The sequence below is a fragment of the Meleagris gallopavo genome, chromosome 3 (assembly GCF_905368555.1).
Source record: "Meleagris gallopavo chromosome 3, MGAL_WU_HG_1.1, whole genome shotgun sequence".
Taxonomy (NCBI): Eukaryota; Metazoa; Chordata; class Aves; order Galliformes; family Phasianidae; genus Meleagris; species Meleagris gallopavo.
This window is the reverse complement of record NC_139406.1, coordinates 22,857,870-22,881,603: the sequence shown is the minus strand read 5'-3', so window position 1 is coordinate 22,881,603 and position 23,734 is coordinate 22,857,870. Positions and strand designations below refer to the sequence as shown.

At 40.6% G+C, this 23,734-nt stretch overlaps 2 protein-coding genes across 9 annotated transcripts in view; one reads left to right on the top strand and one right to left on the bottom strand.

Moving 5' to 3' along the window:
- Positions 1-539: 539 nt before the first annotated feature.
- LOC104910172 (uncharacterized) lies at positions 540-21,743 on the bottom strand. 8 transcript variants are annotated; one of them, XM_085220445.1, is made up of 3 exons: positions 19,263-20,113; positions 19,089-19,145; positions 540-3,865 (listed from the first exon to the last, which is right to left on the bottom strand). In XM_085220445.1, the coding sequence occupies exons 1-3, from the start codon at positions 20,111-20,113 to the stop codon at positions 3,832-3,834; spliced, it is 942 nt and encodes a 313-aa protein (XP_085076571.1). In that variant the 3' UTR covers positions 540-3,831. The 8 variants fall into 8 exon arrangements, 4 of the variants coding, with proteins under 4 accessions (XP_085076571.1, XP_085076570.1, XP_085076573.1 ...); XR_014882349.1 differs by lacking the exon at positions 540-3,865 and adding an exon at positions 12,398-17,048 and having other exon boundaries at positions 18,874-19,145; XR_014882350.1 differs by lacking the exon at positions 540-3,865 and adding an exon at positions 12,398-17,048 and having other exon boundaries at positions 19,237-19,640.
- The window catches only part of TRIO (trio Rho guanine nucleotide exchange factor), a 225,100-nt gene continuing 221,608 nt past the window's right edge, over positions 20,243-23,734 (top strand). Inside the window, exon 1 of the mRNA XM_085220442.1 lies at positions 20,243-20,378. Coding sequence (XP_085076568.1) covers positions 20,258-20,378 — 121 coding nt within the window. The 5' untranslated portion in view covers positions 20,243-20,257. The remainder of the gene's footprint in view (positions 20,379-23,734) is intronic.

Genomic DNA, 23,734 nt, shown 5'->3' with positions numbered 1-23,734 from the left:
CACTCCACACCCCTCTGCCTCCCCTCAGTCAGACAGAGCAAAACTGGTCAGAACAAGTTAATTTGTCTGAACAGGTCGGCCGGGGCGCAGAAACCTGTTGCACAGGCTCTTTTCTTGTCCCAGAGGCACATCAGATTCTTCGAAACAAAGACCTAACTCTCAAATGCCATGCAGCCCCTGTTTTTCTGGATGGTATGAAAATCTGCCAAATAAAGGAACTAGCCCTTTTTCTTACAAAGAGCATGAAGATTGCTTGTGTCTTTTAAAATACAATCCAAAATGTCCTGCAAACAATGACGAGGAGTTTCAAAAATTATCTCCATATAGAACGTACATCCTTAGGTCAGGACTGCATGTATTCACACCAAGTTGAAGAGAAACACTGTACGAGCTGTAATAATTCACTGTTCTGAAAGGTTTGAGCCAATTGGTGTCATTTTCTTCGTTATCACACATTTCAGTCATACTCAAACTCAGAAAAATCTACATAAAAATGAAGTAAGCCATCTAAAACAAATTGAGGTGCTTCAACTATTGTCTTGAATCAATTTTTATTTAAGTGCAAGCCATAATCCAAGAGTTAGTGCTGTACATGGAGTGACCAGTGCAATTAGGTGATGGAAAAACATATTTCAATACAATATACATGTCTTTGAAGCACTTAGCTGTTCAGCAAATCAACTGAACAAAAACCACAGAGGGAAAGCATAGAAATATGGAGGTACGGGAAGCAATGTCAGTCCTTCCTATACACAAGATCAAGTTGCAGATAGAGCAAGAAAGCCAAGAAGAATTTTAAAAGTTGATATAAGAGAGTGTTAGCAGTTCTTAAAATGCCCATCAGGTTTTCTTGCAAACTAAAAAGTCAGATTCCTGTTCTTATAGACATTAAAGGAAATTTTGTAACGAGGTTTCCAAGAATGAGCTTCTCACTCCATCTATTAGCGATTACTCAAGATGGATGATGGTTTCACATGAGCATCTCCCCACCAGCAATGAAACTATTCGGTCCCTTCCTCCTCCAATGACAAGTCTCATGCTTTTAGGACTGATTCTTAATTATACTTAGAAAAAAAGAAAGTGAAATTCTAGGTCAGCTGTAGGCACCTTGTTGAAAATGGTGATATATAACAGTGGCAGCATGGGAAACTAAGGAGCAGCAAGCCAGCTTCCTTCCTGCTCCAGACTTTTCAGTAGCTTTTATTGTGTTTTGTTTATTGAATTAACCCTTGAGAACAGTGAAAACAGGGAAGGTTTTGGAACATAACTTGCACTAAAGAACTGAGCCACAATGTGGCTGACTTGTGCTTGACCTGTGAGTGTAAGAATGGCACACAGATGGCTTTAAGGAGTTTTATGCCTTCCTATCTGTTGTAGAAACATAGCTACCAAATAAGCTACCCGCTGCTATAAAGGCTGTTATGGCATCTGAGGATAGCTGAGACATTCATACAGCACAGTCTTCCACTTTTCTGTGTGCCAATGCCTCCTGCATTGTTGGATATGAAGCTGCTGCATGAGCCCTTCATGCTCTGGAGCTCTACATAGGGGACATTTGCTCAGGGGGAGTGTCCGTGTCTGTGTATTTACTCTGCAGCTTCACCAGGACAATGCAGTAACAACCACATGCATCCATATATCACCTATTTTAAAATATACCTTTTAAGCCATAAAATGTACTTTGTAACTTCTTGATACCTGAATAAACACAGTCACTTCAGTTCTCAAAGTTTCTTAAAAACTCCGAGCTCGGGAACATACTGTATTATTACCCAGATTATATCAATGCGTTAATATCCTGCCTTCTGCCATCTCAAATATTTTTTATTTGGTCTTTGGAGGCATTTTATTATAAACTTGACTCATCAAATAAAAAGTGATCCTCTCCATGTACCCTTCAAAACTCCTCACATTCTTTTGGAAGAATTTAAAGCACAATTGAAAAGGCTTTGCTTTTTGAAATGTATTACAGAATTTTGTATAGTGCTTAATTTTTAATTAATTATTAATTTAATTATTATAGACTTTTAAGATATACAAAAATGTTTTGAAATAGTAATGCTTTACCACATATTATCACTCAAATTGTAAATTACTTGTTGTGTCACAAGAGGTAAATGAGGAAATATTCCCAACCAAAATGAATCACATGGGCCAAATGGTCATATCTTTTAGAGAGTCAAATAAAAATATTGCTTTTTTTACATTTTATTTTATTCATGTACATGGACATGTTCTACACATTACAAAGCAGACATGTTAGGAACAAGTAATTGATGTAATTCTTTGATGTCTGATTTAAGCCTGCATACCTAATTCCTCAAATAGCTTTCATTATTCAGTAAATTCTAGTTTACAAGATTGCTATTTAAAACAGAAAAAAAAAAAAGCAGATTCTTTAAATTTCACAGTGAACCCAGAATATGATTTCCAGCAAGAACTTCATTGCTAACAGGCACTTTCAGACATTCACAAGCATCAGGATACTCTGAGTTAAAGAATGGGCAAGTAGGAAAGCTATGAAATAAAAAATTACAGAAGTTATCAGGTAGAAAAATGGTTCTTTGCCAGCTAGAGAGTGGTCTGTAACTTTGTCCTTGTTAAGATAAGTATGTATATATTTATGAAATGAAAGCTTGCAGCTCTTTGATGTAGTTGTCCAGAATCTTTGTTTTAAAGCATGTTATATGCTTTGAACGTATATGCTGCAACTGAATAAGATCTTTCCCTTGGGTGTGTATTTATCGGTATTTAATACCGATTGCACAGGTGAAGTTCTCACAGTTGATGAGCCTCAAAATTTAGCAAGTATTAAATCTTAGTCTTAGGTGCAGTAGTATTTTCTCTTTTCCATTCCCAAAGATATCTCACCTAAGATAAGGGGTAAGAACAGAAGAGCTCCAAGGAATTTTCAGTTCTTTTGGTCAATAAGGAAGACTCCACCTCTTGCACTAATTCTAAGAAATAAAGAAGGAAATCTTTTATTTTTGCAATTTTTTCCTCTTCTTTCGCTTTGCTGCCAAAAACAAGGAAGAAAAAATGCTAGAGAATAAGAGGAAAATGTCTCACAGAAGCTGGAAAGTGAGTGATGCCCTATGATGATTTCAAGAACATTAAATATTATAACCAGATCAATTCATGAAGAATGGTAAATGTTCATTTCATGAAGTGTAATGAAATGTAAAAAATATTAACCTACATGGTCTGCTCCAAAAGTAATGACTCCTATTTTATTATGTTGGTCCACCACTTTGGAGGCAGATGTTGATGATATAGCAGTAGAGGTTGAACCTTCCCACTATTTCTCCTTTACATTTTGCTGCCATGTGACAGATGGCAGCAGACAGGGAGTCTGACAAAATGGTTTCTAACATGGAGTGTGTATGAAGCTAAGGTGTGTCACTGAATTCCTCTGGAAATAATGGCTCCCACTGACATTCACTGATGCTTGCTGAACACTGATGAGGACCACACAGTGGATGTGAGCACCATGAGGCAGTGAGTGATGCTTTTCAGCAGTGGTGACAGTGATGTGAAAGCCAAGTCATGTTCCAGAAAGCCATACATAGCTGTCACATCACAAAATGAAGAGTGTCTCAATTAGTTGATACATGTGAATCAGCTAATAATGGTGACTATGTAGAAAAATTGTGTTTTGTAGCTGAGAATTTGCTCTATGTAATAGTGTTACCGTGCTCTCCGCGTCTATTGTAGTTTCCATGGAAATGAATAGGAAGCATTACTTGTGGAGCAACCTTTATACTTCCTGGCCAAAAATTGGATCTTCCTTTTATTCAAGGGATCTGAGAATAAAGATCTCCACTCTTCCGCTCAGCAGTAATACTTGTTTTCAAAAGACGTTCTGCTGCAGAAAATAAAGTGAGAAGGAAGCTGAAGTCAGAATAAAAGTGAATATTGTAATTTAGAAGATAATTTGTGAAACAACAAATTATTTTCATGCTTCAATTTTGGAAATATTCCATATGTTTGTATTAATAAAACCAGCAATTGAACTTGTTCTTAATTATCCTACTACTACTTGTTTTATCATCTACACTTCCCTGACAAGACATTGCATGTCAATTAAGAATGGCGGTCATTTCTGATGGAGAGAAATAATTTGTAACAGCAGCAAAATCTTAAATACCATGCTAGAAGTATCAAAACTCATAAGGTACCAGATGTTCATCAGAAGGCTCCCCATGTAGTGAAACAGGATCTCATTATAAAATCAGGAAGTATGTAAATAATCCCAAAATGGTGGAAAATTTAATAAAGATAGCTCATCAACAGACTGATAGGAGTAGGAGTAATGTTATGCAAATTAGGCTTGCAGTTCTACATCAAAGGAACTTGCAAAGCCAAATCAGAGAGGAAGGAACCATTACTATCTGCAATTCAGATCATTACTTACATCCCCACCATTAAACTTAAGAAACATTGGAGCATCCTACTATTAATTGATAACAATCCATACTCATGGGCCTGAGCTCTCACTTGTTGTCATCGTCTGCTTGGTGGCATCGCACCCACATGAGACTAATGTAAGGAAGTCTTTATGCTCAAGCTGTCACTGCTTCTCTTTTGGTCATGAGAGGAACTACTGACTTACATGTTAGGGAGCAAAGGCTCAATAGTGCCAATAAAAATAAAATAAAAAATAATAATAATAATAATAAACAGCTAAAAGTGCAAGATTCATCTCTGGGATCTTTTATTAAAGGCAGAAATTGCCTCTACCTGGAACATTGACTACATTTGATCTATTATCAAATGTCATCTAGCTCTACGATAATTCAGAGTCATTTGTTAAAAACTCATCAAGAAGTAGATTCAAACAACTCCTAGCAGCTAAGAGAAACTTGTTCCAGTATTAACTGTAAAGGATGAGCAAGAACACCTCTCTGCACGGTTCCCCAAAGGAATGAGCAGCAAATAAAGGAAATCTTTACACAAACATTCTTACTTCAGGATATATTATTTCTGGATAGATTATTTCCATTTAGCAATCTTCTTTGGGCCTGCTCTCAGATATGGAACTCACCAGAAAAAGACTAGCATGACCGTAAAGCCACTGGGATGGCTCCCAATCCACTGTTTCCTCAGTGTTTTGACAGCAGTCCACTCACTGAGCTTTGCTCAGCCTAGCTTGCTACTTGTGCTTGCAGAGCAGTGACTCTCAGATTGTAGCAAGCAAATCACAGGGTATCAGAAAATCATCAAAAAAAATTGTAAAATAATAAAACAAACTGAACAGACAAAACACATATTCACAGGCAGGCAGGCAAGAAAATGAGACAGATGAAAAATACTAAAATGACATCTGAAGTTTAAACTAATTCAATTTGGTTGTATGTGACAATCAGTACAATATCTTTAATTGAACATGAACTTCTTGCAAAAAGAAAAGATCAATCTTCACTTTGCAAATGTTGAAGAGCCATGGACTGAAGGATTAGATTTGTGATTCAAACAGACTGATTTTTGGTGCAGAGGCAGGCATCCATATTAGAAGGCTCTTGAATCATAGGATTTAGGCAAAGGATTTAGCACAGGTACAATTGGTAGAAAGAAGCCTCTCCCCAGTCATTCAATCATTAAGTCAGGAAAACAAGCAGCATGGCTCACTGTGAAAGAGATCTAGAAGATCATCAAAATTAGTAATTAATATTGACAGCACCTAAGCATTTGCAGGCTGGGTTTGCCTACAGACAAAGCTTGACTTTTCAAAGATTTGAATTAACCTCTCCTAAAGGTCTTAAGTTTGCCATAACAAAATCACAGTGTTTTTTTTAATTATTTCTAACAAAGAGCCATATACCAGAAGATTAGAACTACACCCTTTAGCTTACAGGTATGCCTTACTTGCTGAAGGTTGCTAGTCCAAATTATCACAGAGAAAGGTTCTGTCTGCATTGGGATATTTGTCTGTTTCTATAGGAACAGTTATACCACTGTACATTTTGTAGTGATATTGTTAAATTAATATGCAGGCGTTAAAAGGGTATCAATCTTTGCATAGCCCTGATTGCTCTAGATAAAAATAATCCTTTTCATGTTAATTAAAACTTCTAAAGCAATATTCATTAAACCAAAGAAAGTGGCGAGGAGAGTGGTGCAGTTGACACTGTGGAAGGAAGGGATGCCATTCAGAGGGACCTCAACAGGCTTGAAAGATGGGTCTGGGTGAACTTAATGAGGTTCAACACAGCAAAGTGCAAAGTTTTGCACTTGGGCCAGAGGAATCCCAGGCGTCTTTACAGGCTGGAAGGAGCGGTTCTTGAGAGCAGCCCTATAGAGAAGGATCTGGGGGTCCTGATGGACAAAAAGCCTAACATGAGCCAGCAGTGTGCTCTTGCAGCTTGGAAAGCAAATGGTATCCTGGGCTCCATAAGAAGAGGGGTGGCCAGCAGGGACAGGGAGGTGATTGTCCCTCTCTGCTCTGCTCTTGTGAGGCCCCATCTGGAGTACTGCATACAGGTCTGGAGCCCCCAGTACAAGAAAGACAGAGAGCTGTTGGAGAGGGTCCAGAGGAGAGCCACGATGATGATCAGGGGACTGGAGCACCTCCCCTATGAAGACAGGCTGAGGGAGCTGGACTTGTTCAGCCTGGAGAAAATAAGGCTGAGGGGTGACCTCATTGCAGCCTTTCAGTACCTAAAGGGAGGCTACAAACAGGAGGGGAATCAACTCTTTGAAAGGATAGATAACAGCAGGACAAGGGGAAATGGTTTTAATTGAGGGAGGGAAAATTTAGGTTGGATGTCAGAGGGAAGTTCTTTACAGAGAGAGGTTGTAAGGTCCTGGAACAGGCTGCCCAGAGAGGTTGTGGATGCCCCGTCCCTGGAGGTTTTCAAGGCCAGATTGGCTGGGGCCCTGGGCAGCCTGGTCTAGTATTAAATATGGAGGTTGGTGGCCCTGCCTGTAGCCGGGGGTTGGAGATTTATGATTCTTGAGGTCCCTTCCAACCCTGGCCATTCTGTGACTCTGTGATTCCGTGAAAACACTCCAGCTTTACAAAATGTTCATGTTGGTATAAAAATCACTGTATAAATTGACACGTCAGCACACAGTTTTATTTTCCACATGAAAAGTTCCTACATAAATTCCTTTGAAGAAGAAATGAAATAAGTTACACAGTAAAGGGCAAAGAGAAATAGGAAAGCTGAGGAAGAGAAAAGAAGTTACTGTTGAATGTTTTTGTGCTGGCATTTGGTATGGACAAGACTATATTCAAGAAGCACCATTTTTTCTTGATTTATTAGTGGTGTGAAAGAGAGTGACTAGTAAAATGTAAATGTTCATAAATGAACTTAGATTAATGGACGTACAGGGAGCCGTAAACATCTTAATTATGCATTTCATTCTGCAAAATTATAGGTCTAAAAGTACCTTCAGAGGTTGTCCAGTTCAGAGTGTTACTCCAAGGCAGGTAGACGTATGTCTATTCCACTACTTATATTTATTTGCCTAATATTTTCCTAAAGGTATGTTACAGATATATGTCCATCCCTTTTTTTTTTTTTTAATTTAATTCTAAACCTTTTTTAATCTGTAATTATCATACCAGAACTAAAAAAAAATAATAAAATAAAAAGAAAATATGAGAATATAAAACTTTATTCCCCCATCAAGCTTAATGTAATAAATCCCTATTTTTGTTTAAGTATAAGGTGGGGATATTATAAAAGTGAAAGGAGTATACTTGCAAGATGACCTTTTTAGATGGATTGACCACAATTCACAATTCAGACTAAAGTAAAACTATGCCACCAATGTATTTGCTGTTAATACTAGAACTTAATGAACACAGGAGACCACCAGCTCAAGAGAAACTTTGAAATCTATTCAGATTCTACTACATTATCTGCTACAAAAGGCAGAGAGGCAATGGAGTCCATAAAAGACAAACAAAATTGTTTAGAAGCACAGAAGACAGATATGGGAATGTATAGAAATAACTAAGTTTATGTAATATGCAGAGAATTATTAACTGCAAATGTGATCAAAGTTTTTTTCTTTTTTTGATAAATGGAGGGAATGGAGAGACTAAGGACTTGTATCTCTCCTGTTTTCTTTAATGTGAAAGGGGAAGGAAATAACACAATTATGGATCTCCAATCATTTTAAAGTAGTATTTTCTGGACGCGATGTTCTATGGCTGTAGGAGAAACTAAATTTACAGTAGGAAGAAAGTCTTTTGAAGTCAATGGATGTTGCTAACTAACTAACTAATTAACAAACTAAATAAACAAATAGATAATGTTAAGGCACATAAGACTATTCCAGCTGTTTGAAGAATATGTGTGTCTGAAAGCTTGTCTGGCTTTTCCTGTTATACCAGTTCATCTGATCAAAGATACCACCTTTCTTACTGTGCTTTCCAATCAGCTTCCTATCGCCTACAGGTACAATAGTCAGTTTGAGTATTTCTTATAGGATAGTGACACTGAGTATTTCTTATAGGATAGTTACACTGGTGTTTAAAGGTTAACAGCATAGGGCTATTGATAAAACTATTTCTCTGCATTTTGTATTGCTCTCTGAAACAAGACAGAAGATGATGTTACAGATCAGCCTTTTCATTTTTATGGCACATAGTATTCAGTGAATAAAGAAACCTTTCCTTGTAATCATACCTCTAACACTTCCAAAGACAGCAGTCATTGGAAACAAAAAATTAAACCCAGACAATTCTGTCACTTATAACAGCTCATTTTATGGAAAATGAAAATACCAGTTTGTTTCATGCTTATCTCAGCACAGCACTCTTCTTTTTCTTCTCACCTCCTTTTCTGTACACATGTTCAACTCATTCAGTAAGTCTATTGTGAAAAACCTGCTGGCAGCCTTTTGAAGCAGTTCTGTATCTCCATGACCAGTATCCACCTTAAGCTGTCACCTTATTCCTCCACGATTATCACTCTGGTGAGTGGTTTTGTATTGTTTATTTACAGTGTTATGACTGGCCTTGTTCACAAAACCTCAGTATTAATTGAAGCAACATATCACTCTTTGGAATGTTTTCAATATTCAGTTTATTACCTAATTTACAATAATCTAAAAATCTTAGACATATGAAAATATTAACACTTTTAAATACATGAAAATATCAAGGGGATATAAATATTTTCTGAAATAAAAATAATGTTGACCATTTGATGGGAAACAATAATGCTTCTAAATTTATTGCAAGGAATAAGTGTGCCTCATGAATGAATTATGAAGGATTTAATTCATTTCATTATGTACAAAAAAAGAAAACTAGATTTGAATCCTGCCAAAGCAATTACAGTTGGAGAGAACTGATAGCTTAAAGCTAGAGCAGAAGAAGTGGTGTAAAAGGAAAAAATGCTAGATTACTCCCACTGTAGTAAAAAAATAAGGAATGTTTTTCTGAAAAATTCCTTGTATAGAAATCTTTGTTAGCAAACACAGAAAATTATTTTGAATATTTAATTGTTGACACCGTTCTTATGGAAAACATTTTAAAAGTCCACCCGAATGTCTTGAAAAGTCAGTGTGTTTTCATCTTTTGATGGTATATATAATAAATTTTAAACAGAATTGTTGTGTTAAGTAGTAGTTAACATTCATCAAATGCATGACAAGATATAAAAGTGGAAAATGAAATCCATGATGATGCACAGAATTTGAAATACTATTTTTTTTTCACATCAAAAGGATAAAGTACATGTTTCGTCCCTTGCATGCTATGAAATATGACAAGGGTAAACCAGTGAGTTAAACAAACAAACAAACAAAACATAGGGATTAAAGAATAAAGTAAGTAAAGGACTTGATATTGCAGCTTTATCTAGGGATGAAATCCAGTTCCAGGGAACCTGGAGAAATCCCAGTCAACTGGAAGCTGGAAAATAGGGTCCCAGCTTTCAAGAATAAGAAAGAAGACCTTGCTAATTAGAGGCTTGTCAGTCTTACTTCAGTGCCTGAAAAAATTATGGACAAGATTTGTCCGAGGTTTTCAAGAAAAGAACTTGGAAGAGAATGTAATCACTGGTGATAGACCAAATTGGGGGAAAGTGCCATTTAACTAATTTAATTTCCTTTTATGGTTAACCATAGTTAACCATGAGAAGCCATGTTTTTCATGGAGTCCTTCTGGACAAGACGCCCAGCACATAGCTAGACAAAAACATAATGCAGTGGGTGAAAAATTTGCTGATGGGTCAGGCTCAAAGACTTACAGTAAATGCAGTAATATCAGGCTGGTGACCAGCCACCAGAGGGGTTCTAATTTTGGGCCAGTTCTCTTTAATGTTTTCTTAAATTACTCAAGTGAAAAACTTGAACGTCTTGAGTAAGTGCAGACAACACTAAACAGGGAGGAACTGTTGACATCTCCAGGGTAGAAAAACCTTGCAGAGAGGTCTTGACAAACCAAAGGGCTGGGCAATTACCAACCACACTAAGTGGCAGCCCCGGCTATACATACAGACTATATATACAGGGGGATGAGAGGCTGGAGAGCAGCCCTGTGGAAAGGGATCTGGTGGTTCTGGCTGATGGCAAGCTAAATGTAAGGCAGCAGCATGCCCTGGCAGCCCAAAGGCCAACCATACCCTGGGGTGCACCAGGCCCAGCACTGCCAGCAGGGCAGGGGGAGCGGCTGTCCCCTCTGCGATGTGTTGTGCGGCCTCACCTCCAGCACTGCGTGTGGGTTGGGTGCCACAGTACAGGAAGGACATCAAGCTATGGAGAGTGTCCAAAGGAGGGCTGTGAAGATGCTGAAGGGTCTGAGGGCAAGATGTATGAGGAACAGCTGAGATCCCTGTGTTTAATCAGCCCAGGGCAGAGGAGGGTTTTTTTTTTTTTTTTTTTTTTTTTTAACAAAATTTGTAGGTTTTGCAGGTTGTAACAGCAGTGGTATTGATTCACTGCTCAACCCAGCAATCAAAGCCTATAAAGAATGTTTTAAATGAGCACATGAAACTTGAATCAACATGTTACCTGAAATACCCAAGTATGGAAAAGTTGCTTTTATAAAGAAATTATTGCTTGTCACACAATCTCCATAGTCTGATGAAGATGCTCAAATTTCATATTTGGCTAGAGGACATAAATTGGTCTAACACTTCACTGCACACTGCAATGGCAAGTATTCACATGAGCTGCTGTATCTCCTTTGTTAAGGAGATACCTTTGTTAAGCCCTTGCAGACAAATCAAAACTTCCTTAAACTGTGCACATTTCCAAACTTATTTAACAAGTGCCTAAGTTTAGAGGAAACTGGGCCTATACAGTTGGTAGGGCTCACACAGGAAATACCTGTGTTAGGTGAAGTAGTAAATTGAAAAGAAATTCAAGGGCATAATTTAAGTAGCAAAATGTCAAGTAATTGCTTCCTCATCGTTCATTAAGAAGTATTGATAATTTAAATTTTAGTGTTTAGATGAAAATAAATTCTTAGTAAATGAACCGAGATAGATATCCGTATAGCATGTTACTTGTTCCTGACCTGGTTGCTGAATTCACTGTCAAAAAGTCATTTTCCAATTCTTATCAATATGAAGGAAACACTTGGTGAAACCTTGAGGCTATATGCTAATAACAATGACGACAGGAGTGATTAGATGTAGCCTTTTACCTGTTAAAGGATTATTTTGGGTTATTAATCTGCACCAATCATTTTAGCAAAACATAAGAATAATATGTGTTTTACAAGTATGCCAAGGCCCAGAAGTTTGTGGGCATTTCCTGGGACTGCTGCCAACTGAATACAGCTCTTGTCCATATTATCTGCTCCTCATCTCCAAGAACTGCAGTGATACACTGTAAGCCATATTGAGCATCTGATCTGTAAACTTGCCTCATGTACAAATCAAGAAGCCCTTTATCTTCTAGGTATCTATTCCAGAATGAGAGCATACACAGATAACGTCTTTGGTCCTGTGTACGGACAAAGGGGATAAGAACTGGAAGGACATGGGAGCTGAAGCCCATCTGCATTTCTATCTTCAGAAACAGCAGCTGAGCTTCCGGAGGGAATGTGGAGCACCAAACAACTTTTTCAGGTTCTGAATGGTCTGCCAGTTGCTGAACATCTTTAGAAGCAACTGGCTGTAACTGGAGTTAACATGCCAATAGCAGTATGTGCTGGATACCTTTCGGCGAATATCAAAAACTTGTCACTGTTGTGCCCAAGGGTTCCACTCTAATTAGCCAGTTCAATTGAAAATAGGAAACTGGGTCTACCAATTAGATTAGCTGCTAAATAGAAAAGAGAAGAAAGGGAGCACGTGAGGAGCAAAATGCTGGCAAGCAGTTGCATTTTGCTCAATTAGCTTACTGTGATATATCGGAGAAAAAGAAATACACCAAGCAGGAAGGAAAAGAAGAGAGGGTTTGTTTTCTGATTGAAAAATTGGAGAGGACATAAAAAAATAAAAACAATTTATTTACTGTTCTCTGCCTACTGAACATTGCTGCAGCTGCTGCTTTTCTGCTGCTGAAAGCCAAGTGGCTGCCCAGGCATGGCAAGGAATTCGACCTTCTCAGCATGAATAAAGGAAACACTAGGAAACTTTGTTCCACATTGGTCAGTTCTTTCCTACTGCAGCAGTTCCTGGAAGAAGGCAAGCTCCTAGAAGATGGCAATTCATGATCATACACTCTCACAAAATTCACTAAGATAAATCAATGTCAGGAATAACATCTGTTGCTACTGCCTGATGAACAGTATAACCAACTAGGATGAAAATTTAGACTGGTTGATATAAAGGAAAAATAAATTCTCACCTAGAAGCTGACCTCCCTAAATAAAACCATTTTCTTACTGATCTGAGCAGATCACATTTTATGCATAGAGATCACAAGCAATAGTGGAATAACTGTTGCAGGAAGAGAGGAATATACAAAAATAACCAACCTGGAGACAAAGAACTGATAAAAACAAAGGAATGGAGAAATTATTATATGTGTACATGTTTAAAAACAAATAAACTGTAAACTGCGGCTTTGATAACAGAAATCACCTGGGACAACAGCTGGTGGTGATGGGGAACCATCTGTGGATCTCAACAGGCCTCTTCAGGAATTTGAAAGCCTTTTTCTGAGCAAATCCATTATTTCCGAATGAAACAAATCCTAGGGATCTGTCTGTATACTCATACAGTCTAGTTAAAAACACTTGCCTCACTGCAGCAGAACAGCCCTTAAACAGCCTTTACTGGTACCTTGACTGAAAATCCCATGTTTTGAAAGTGGCTCTTTGTTGAACTCTCAAGTGAACCTGGAAAATCTTGAGGTCCAACTGTAAATCCTACCTAACTTATACTCTTTGCCTTCCAAAGCAGTGAAGTTCAGCAGGCATTGAATGCATTTGGGAAACCATCAATCTATGAAGACTCCAGTCATACAAAACCAACAAATGCAGTAGGCTCATAGGTTCCTATGAAAACTAATTAACTAGAACCGTGTGCAAAAGTATTGTAAATATACATATGTATTTTTTAAATTGGAAGTTTTTAAATGGCTCAAACTGCAACTCGGTTCTGTGCACAGAAAATAATTTGGTTTGTTTGTTGCAAAAGGACTTACTCACATTTCTTCAGTCTCTGTTAGAAGATACTGATTGACAGAAGTGATACAGGCATAGGCATCCAAGATGCTTTCCAATCTGGGCAGCTCTAAACCAGCATGCTGATGAAGCTACATGAATACAAGTACATAAGCAGAGAACTGATTTAAATGATCTCTTCTGGAAGATAATTCCTGAAGCAGGATGCCATTTGTTTTATTCTTCACTTTTGATTGACTCTTAAATTTGTCTGCATTCATAGCTCACAATTCTATTTTATGTACGGCTTTTCTGTGCTACTTTATGCCTGATCTTGCACACTATTCTGACAGCTGATTGTAAGCAAGCACGTAAAATTAACTATTACTGTTTAAGAAGAAGGATAACTGTCTTCTGGACTTCAGATTGCTTTGATACTGAGGGAACAGTTTTCTCACCGGTGTAGTAATAGGGTCTGTCTACAAGCTTGATATAGGAAAGGGATATAATGTAAGACTACCTGCTAATCTGTTGGCAATCACCAACATAATAGCTTAGATTAATTGGTGAGCTATTTTTGAGCCTTCGTCATCATGATACAAAGCCAATCTTCTTGAAGACAGTCATGGTCATAAGTTTTTAACTGTTTCAGTCCATCCAAATTGCTGGAGCCTGATTTCTTAACTTAAAACTTATGAAGACTTGCTATAGGATGGTTTTCCTTGTAAAGATTAACATGTGAGTTGGTAGAAGGTGGAATTCAGCAAGAAGAGGACAATGTTGAATTTTTCTCTGAGCTTTTTTTCATGAAATGCTGTTAAAGTTGAAGAAAGACTTTAACATCAACTAAGAGGAACACATGTACTGTTGCCAGTCTCTTTATCAACAAAACAAACAAACAAACAAAAAAAAACAAACCAAACCAAACCTCAACCACATCTCTCTTATTTAATTACCTGGAGGTATACTCTAATCAAAACTTAAAAATTCAGGGATAAACACACTGGTATGCAAACGTTAGGTGATCAAGAAAATGCAAATTTACATGTTGCTATATTGTGAAGTGAGAAGCACACTGCAGGATGTTCAAATGAAAATTGCTTTACAAACAGTACAGGGACCCATGCTACCTTGAGTATAACTGATTAAAAAGGGGGAGCAAAACACCTGTAGACTCATTAGCATGCGTTGTCCAACTGATAGGATTTGTGGACATGATCCAGCCAGAAAGTGATCTTACAGTGAATCTACATGTTTTTTTTCAGCAAGTAAGTTTAATTCTTTCAGCAAGACTCTGAAGCAGTACGCACATTTCTACCTAAGAAATCTTGGACATGTAGAAAATTACAATTTGAAAGAACAGGGTAGCCTAAATGTTAATGCTAATGACTGAAAATCTGAAATTAGAGTGTGCATGTGTGTTCATTTACATATATGCATACTTCCTTAGGGTAAGAACAAGCATTTTTTAAGATGTAGACAGCAAAGGCAATGGAATGCCTAATCTGAGATGGAGCCAAATTGCTCAGCTGCCTATAATTGTACAATAATGTAGAATTATGAGTGCCTAAGTGTAAAAAGCAAAACCAACACTTCATTAGGCTGAGGTTAGTCAACAGATGGCAGATAGACCACCAATAGTCATTAAAACATCAGACGGGTGGTATAATTTCTACGCATAACAGAAGTGTCCTTGACATTGACAAGTCAGTACATGCCATGTAGCAGTACTGGGAACTGGATTTTTGTAGAGATATCACATCACTGAAGTGGTGAGAATTAAAAACAAAACGAAACAAAAATGTGTTTTGGCTATAAATAAAATCAGGATGGTTAACTTTTTTGGTAAGTGACATGCAAAAACACACAAATTGGTCCATAGGTTATTAAAAATTTGCTTCATTCCCTGCTGAAGATTTGACAGTCATGAGTACACAAGCAGGCAAATTTCAGTTGAGGTGGCCATCAAATTCTGGCCAGATAAAGTTTTCAATTTAATTGCACTAAACCTATCCTTTCAGGTATTAAGAGTACCTACGAAATGTTATGCTCTGGTAGGTGCTGACAGTGCTGCTCTAGGTTTATAAGAAAAGTATGAATGTTAAAAAGTCTTATCAGTGGAAATAAATGAAAAATATTTTCAAGTACACTGGCAACATTCTGCATAGATGATAAATAGTTCATCTATCATCAGATACCAAAAAAAGTCTGTTTTTCAGAAAAGTAGAAAAACTGAAGAGTCAAAAGCTGAAGTTTCAAAAACTCATGAAATTCATAGAATCATAGAATGGCCTGGGTTGAAAAGGACCACAAAGATCATCTAGTTTCAACCCCCCTGCTATGTGCAGGGTCACCGACCACCAGACCAGGCTGCCCAGAGCCACATCCAGCCTGGCCTTGAATGCCTCCAGGGATGGGGCGTCCATCCTCCTTGGGCAACCTGTTCCAGTGCATCACCGCCCTCTGTGTGAAAAACTTTCTCCTAATATCTAACCTAAACCTTCCCTGTCTCAGTTTAAAACCGTTCCCCCTTGTCCTATCACCATCTACCCTCATAAACATACCATAAGGGGACCACATAGACTTAATAGTACTCAAGACAACTGCAGTGCACTTTCAAAAAGACATGGAAGCTACTGCAGAAAATGTGGAGATAATAATTGTAACTGTTAGAAAATGGCTCAGTGCAAATCTGCAGATAACAAAGATGTATCTTGTGCTTGGAGAAAAATTTGAAGTTGACAAATGTTTCTATAACTCAAGCACACTGTAGATAAGAATCCAGACAGCAACTTGGAGGTGCTACACATTCATAACTTTGGTTGCTTTCCTTAACTGCTACAAACTTGAAAAAAGCCTTGTCGTCCCAAAAACACAGTAACAACTGGCATGGCATTCTCTACTACTTTTCACAAGCACTTCTGCATTATAGATTCGTTTGGAACCTGCCAAAAGCCTGCTACAGAAAAATATTAGTAAGAAGCAGTTCATAGGGACTGGCTAGGTTAAAGGGAAGTTCACATATTTTCCTTTAAAATGTCCAAGTGGAACTCTCATCCTCACACCATCACAGTCTATGTTTTAGTTTGTAAAATAAAAGTGGGTAGTAAAACTTGTGAATGACTGTGAGATGTGAACTATATTGTAAAAAATTGGCTGATGACTCTTTTTTCCTTCCTATAATTGAAGGATTTTTTTTGATTCTGAGCAATGAGACAATTCTGACTGACCACACAGACAGATCAGTGTTATCGCCTGTCTGATACTCATCCAAATGAAGGCATTCCTAGTTTACTTCTGAAAGCTTGCAAATATCAGTGACTTAAAATCAAGCTGTCGCTCTTTTTATTTATTGTCTTACAAAAACGAGGCAATCTTTGTCTTCATTAAGCAGACAGCAAATGGTGAAGGAAAAGAACTTGTGCATTATCCAGCTTCCATATTCCTTTAGGGATGAAACATGAGGTGATGTGATAATTCTTGGTCTGGACACTGTACATGCTTCTTTCTTCACAAGAGATCTCTTTGCCTGGAATAAAGACCTTCGTGCATAATGGTTTTAGAATGACTGTTCAACACACATAAAAAATAAAGGACATACAAATGAAACAATACATATTTTACAGCTTTTATCTTTCTCAGGTGTAAATATTTTGGAACAATTTCCATAAAATAAAATGCCTTTATATATATATGTGTGTGTGTGTGTGTGTGTACATTCACAAAATAGGGATTATTTCAGCTTATTTAAAAAATCCTGGTAAGTAATTAAAAAAAAAAGTCTCTCAGTCTCAGCAATATTGATGTTTAGCAGGACACAGTACCATTAAATTTTTTTATTTAACAAGAGTATTTTTCTTCTACTGAGTTTATCACTGTAATTGGTGCAAAAACAATTATCGACTGAGAAAAACTGAGAGAAGCAAAGTTGGAGCTGAGGGTAAAGAACAAGGCTATTCTCTAATGCCAAGCCTGCAATGTATGCAAACTCACACAACGCTTCCATATGCAACGTTCTCCACATAGACAATTCATACTCTCCCCTCATCTTCCTGGGAAGTTTCAAGCCTAACATTATCAAGAAAAACTGGACTATGAAACTTGATTCCCTAAAGTCACAATATTAATACCTTGTGCATGATATCCATACTTAATTAAAAGTGTTTAGTAACTCAACCAGAATATCATTTTCCTATCTTTATCAATTTAATTTATTCTTCAGTAAACGTTGTATCATGAATGTAAGCATGAACACAACTACTGCTACAATCCTTTTGAACACTGCAAAGGTTATGAATGCATTTGGCTGTTGAAGGTATCTCTGTGAGGACTGCCTCTAGTGCAGGTAAAGAATGTAAAGCACAACCACTTGATATCAATCAATGCATGAAACAAAATCCTCGAAGCTGGGAACTGTTCCAGATTCCCCCAGTTTTGTATAGATGAGAGGCTCTTCTAGAGAGAGGCATGGCTCAGGTACCCGTGTAGTAAACAATAGAAGCATCTTCTGCTATTCAGCAGGTAGAGATGATAGTGGAAGGACAAACTTCAGTCACACGGCCTTCAAAATTTTTCAAACAGGCCTTGACTTTCCAGCAGCTACTGGCAATCAATTGTGCAGTTTGTTGAATAAGCAACAAGGTGGGGAGAAAAAAAAAAAAAAAAAAAAAAAAGGGCAGCATCCCCTTTTCAAATAGCTGACGGACAGAACAGCCTTTCAAAGCCACCAATGGCATAACTGACCTCAAATGACAATCTACAACATCTACAACATAATTAATTTCCACTGTTGCACATAATAACAGTCAATTTAAATTCTGAAAACAAATAATTCTGAACTATCACCTTGCTCTGAAGAAACTAAGAGCTTGAATTATGGAATTTCCAGGAGATCCATTTTTCCTTTACCCATTATATTAACCCTTTTCATTCACTGATCCCATTTGTCTCTCGTTCTCATGAAGTTTATTCTGTGCTGGTGTAGAATATCATCTAAATCCTGCTCCCAGGTCTGCTTCTGGCTCACTCAGGAGCAGAAGCATTTATTCTAGTTGGTTTCTGCTTGGTGACTGCTGCTAGGCCAGCTAGAAAGGAATTCACATTGCAACTGCTTCTGCCAGCGGGATGCTAATTTGAAACATTTTCCTGTGCCCACAGCCTGAATGAAAAACATTAAAAAAATTCTTTTCAGTCAAACTAATCTCATCTCTGTAGGAGAAATTAGGGTAAGGATGATTGCACAAAAGCTTTTTCAGCAAACTGTACAACCTCAACTTAACACAAACCTTGGAAAAACATCGTCCACATCACCTGTCTGTGATAAACTAACAAAGCCACATTTTCTCTTAAGTTACCTTTCCTTTTCTTATGATTTCCTACAAACGTTTGAGAACTGTTCTTCAGTTTTATCAGTTCCTGAAGGTGCTCAGCAGCCTTCTTCAACACTCTTCCTCCAACCTCTCCTTCAGATAACTTTGCTGTGGTAGTGCAACATGAGGACCACTGCTGCACCAGGACATGCTTTAACCAGGCACTCAATTGCACTTTCTATCACAAGCTGTTTGCTTACTTTATGTTCATTTGACTTGTCCACGACAGAAGATACTTTGATGTTCCCTTGACATAACTGAAAAAAAAAAAAAAAGAAATAGCCACAATAAATGTGTTATTTGAAAATGACTTCACAGAATCAAAGAATGACTCTGGTAAGAGTGGACCTCAAAGATGATCATCTCTAACACACTGCTGTGGACAGGGATGCCTCCCACCGGACCGGGCTGCCCCGGGCTCCATCCAATCCGTGTCCTCCCTTCGTGTCCGAGCCTTGAGAGCCGCACACAACGAAGGAACACAGCACTCCCGCCCGCTGGGAGCTGCGTTGTGTCCCGCGCCCGGTCCTCGCGTTGATCCAACCCCTAACAGCCATCTCCCTACGACCCTCAGCTCGACCTGCCCACAACCACAAGCCTGCAACGGGCGCTGCGAGAGGAGGGGGAAGCCGAAAGCGGCTAAAAATAAAAGAATGACATAATCCAACCCGCAGACCCCGCCTGGCTCTCGGTGACCGCCGGGATGGACCCCGCACCCCCACCCGGCCGCAGCCAATAGGGAGCCGTTTCGGCAGCAGCACAGCCGAGGTGCCGCCCCCTCCCGACTATTGCCGGACGGAGCCGGAGATTCCCGAGCTTTCCTCCCCCCCGCCGCCCTTGTTTCTCGGGCGGGGTCGCGCTTCCTCTCCCGGTTCCCCTCCCAGGCAAGATGGAGGACGGCAGCTGCTGCGGCCACCGGCATCACCGTGGTTAGCGCAGCCGCTCGGAGGAAGAAAAAAAAAAAAAAAAAAAGAGGCTGGGAGCATCCCTTTCTCCTCCCCCCGACTCCGCGCTGCGCTGACTGCTGGCCCTCCCCATGCCGTCCTCCTCCTCCTCCTCCTCCCGCAATTGTCTGCGCTCCGGCTGCCGCCCGCCCGCCCGCCCCGGCTCGCTGCATGCACACGCCGCCTCCTAGGTGGCTGCGGGGGGTGGGCGCTCCCGGCGCTGCCATTCCGCGCATACCTTCATGTCCCTGCGGCCGGCGGCAGCCGCCCCCGCTGCGCATCGCTCGCCCGCTCCGCTCCGGCTGCCGCCCTGAGAGCCGCGCCCGCGCCGAGGTGAAGGCGGCGGCGGCCGCGCAGGGGAGCGGGGCGGCGGAGGTGGCGGCGGCGGGTCTCAGCCGGAGGAAGCGCCGCCGCACGCCGCAGCCATGAGCAGCGCCGCCACCACCGCCTCCACCGCCGCGGCCAGCACGGCCGGCAGCGGCGGGGGAGAAGGGGCCGAGGAGGCGGCCAAGGACTCGGCGGACATCGCGGCGTTCTTCCGATCTGGTGAGCGGGGCGGCGGCGGCCGGGGAACGGCTTTGTCAGGTGCCCCGTGGTGCCCAGGTGGCGGCCGCGTGGGGCCCCGCGTGTCGCGGGCGCTGCGCGGAGCCGGGTGCTGCCCCGAGGCGGTGCCGCCGGTGACAGGTGCGGCTCTGGGCGGGGGGCTGCGCACGGCGGCCGGCCCGCAACGGGAGCCGGAGCCGAGGCCCGGGCAGCCCTGGCTCCCGAGGGGGGAAATGAAAACGCGGGGAAGGGGGGGGAACGACGAGGGGGCGACGTGCCGCAGGGCTGCGGGCTCCGGGCGAGAGGGAGGTGACGCGGCTTTGAAAGGCGGCGGGAGGGGGGAACGAGCCGCTCCGGCGCTCTCTGCCCGCGCCCTGGGGAGGCCCTCCCGCCGCGCCGAGCCGTTGACAGGCCGCCGGGATCAAACATGGAGGCCGCTGCCTCGCTCCGTGCTCGGCCCGGCACGCAGCCCTCCTGAGGGAGGGAGGGAGGGACGGAAGGAGGGGGCTGCCCGCACGGCGTCCCCGGTAATGGCGGCTCCGCGCCCCCCGGGCAGTCCCCGGGCGGGGCGGAAGGGCCGGGCCGGGCGCTCGCTGCCTTCGGCTGCCTAAAAAGGAGCGGAGTGCGGGGAAAATGCAGACTCACCGGCCGAGAGATGGGATCGCCGCCTCGGCGTGTGAAAATAAAGATGACGGCTGTAATAGTAATGAGAATAATAAAAGCCGCGTTAATGTGGTTTTTAAGGGAAGTCCGTGACGGAAGTGGGATGCGCAATCAGCGCCGTTTGCTTGAAGGAGTATGGAGGAGGAGGTGCGATCGCAGCAGGGATCCCCGAACGGGACTCGGGGATCGGGCAGAGGTCGGAGCGGAGGGCTGAGCGCCCTCGGAAGGCTCCGCGCTTCCCCGGAGGCCCGTTCGGCACGGCAGCGTCGAGTGTGGAGGGAAGGGAGCTCATTGTTGGCCCCGGCGCTTTGGTCGTGGGGGGAAGAATCGATCTTTGTCGTTCTTGGAAAAATGACATTGAAAGCAAAACGATGGGCCCCCGTAGTAGACGTGTGTATAGTTACAGATGGGTACGTGCTGTGTAGTAATCCTGCAGTTCTGGGCGACCCTGCCGGCTGTATTAATAGGCGTCTGTGTGTGGGCAGGGGGATGACACAGACTTGATGAGCTCGTCGGTGGTGCGGTGATGGCTTCTGATGCTGATAGTTTCTGATCGTAGGGAAGTTGCACTGAGCTTGGTCTTGCAGCAGCAGAAAGTCTTAAAGCGGTAGAAAAAGATGTGTCAGATATTTACCGAAGAACTCTTAGAGCATATTTAACAACCGGGATTCTCATTTTTGTATGTAGATGTGGAGCTGATCTGGTTGAATTGGGCTCTGGCATACACTGAGATCTGTTCTGACATTTCTGTGGGTGTTTGGTATTGGGAAGAGCTTGTTGAACTCTGCATCCCTCTGTGATTTTCTCTTCTGTAAGAAAATGGCCCATTATAAGGTCTGGGTACTCCTTTTTGTTTGGGCAGGAGGTGCCATTTTTTTTTTATTTCAGTGCAACACAATGGACGCAGAAATCAATGAACAAGCATAAGGCTTAGTTTGCTGTACGTGGGAGCATACAAAATATTTTTCTCTTGACAGCATTTACAATGACAAATGCTTCCTTTTTCCTGTCACTTGTTAGAGAATGTCAGCAAAGCTGTAGCAGTTATTTAAAAGAAAAAATGAGTAAAAATGTTACTGTTCTCTAGGATGAAAAAAAAAACAAACAAAAACCAAAACCCCCCCAATGCCTGAACAATCAGCTGTAATCTCAGGTTAGTACACTGCTCAGTTGTACTGCCAGGGGGATGGCTGGCTTTCCTCCTTTCTTTTTGTAAGACCAAGCATAAAGTAGAATTAAAAGAGCTTAAGGAATGAAGTTTCAGTATGTGAAATGTGTTTCATTAGGATATTGAACGGTGTCTGCGTTCACTTGAAATGTATACATTTCCAGTTTTTGCTTTGGTTATGTAAATGCAAACTCACTCTGAGTTGTAGAAATTGGTTGTTATTGAAACATAAAGACAGATTACTGAAGGAAGAAGCTGAGTATGTATGAAAACATAATGTCTTGAATTTAAATTTGAAGTTGAATATGTTGGAGTTAGAAAAACTAGAGGCAGCTTACTTTCTGTTGTCTGTTATCTAGATCTTATTAATTGAAGTTGAAAAGACAAGAACACCTTGTTAGATCTGTCACCTTCTTTGTAGGAGGATTTAGAGTAAAACTGCTAAGAAATAGAGTTGGTGCTGAGCAAAGTGATTATGTCCTGACTGAGAAAACACTGTAGGAAGTGCCTTTCTGTCCTATTGGTAAGCTAGAGATTAGAGATAACAGTGTAAACTGATAGGATAGTTTTAAGCAGAAGATGTATAGACAAGCATCTTATTAAAAAGTACATTTGTGAGACTTGAAATGATTAATAAAATATCTTACTGTAAAACTTTATTTTTTTTTATAAAATGGGTAGTGCAGACTAAGGGTCTGTAGCAGGTTGTTGATTCATCTGTTAGGTATACAAGATCTATTCTGCATCAAAGTATAAAGATAAAATGTATTTCAGAATGTATTCTAGTACTCAACATAAAATCATGTACATTCTGAAGGGCTGAAAACAGCTAGCACGTGAGTGTGCTTCCAGGAAATATATGTACAAAACAGAATTGGGAGTCTATCATCAAGGCATGGCTTACAAGGCAGTGAGCATACAGAAAGTCTGGGTTCTTTTTCATTGCTGTTTTTAAATCATTGCATCTTTACGGCTTCAAATCCTTAATGCTTTGGGAAGGTGGTGCCCCCACCAACCAGCACCTTTGGAATGTACAAATTAGGACTGACCTTTAATCATGCTATTGTAACATCATCCTCCAAACTGTTTTTGCGAGTTGATGCTAATGAATTCTGCTTTTAAGCATAAAGAATTTTTTACCTACTGTCTTGGCTAAGAAAATGAGATATTGATTGTACATTTACAGTTAAGTTTATCTTTGTGGAATGGTGAAGAGATCTCTGAATACCAAAGGATGCAAGGCTTACAAACATCTCAGTTAACTCTTGTCTGGGTGATAAAGCAAATGCCTTTATAAATGGCTGTGATAAGTCTCAGTGGAAACACAAACAAGTTACCGACTGATAACTCATTGCTGTTTTGCAATGAAAGTGGATTAATTATTTCCTGTACTATAAATTGAGTGTCTTCAGCAGCCTGTGCAGTAACTTCAGTCACATATGAATGGATGGTGCAGTTTTTGAAGCCATTGAGAAGGTTCCGATTGTTGCCACCATTTATCACAGCTCATATCGTGTTTCCAGGAGCA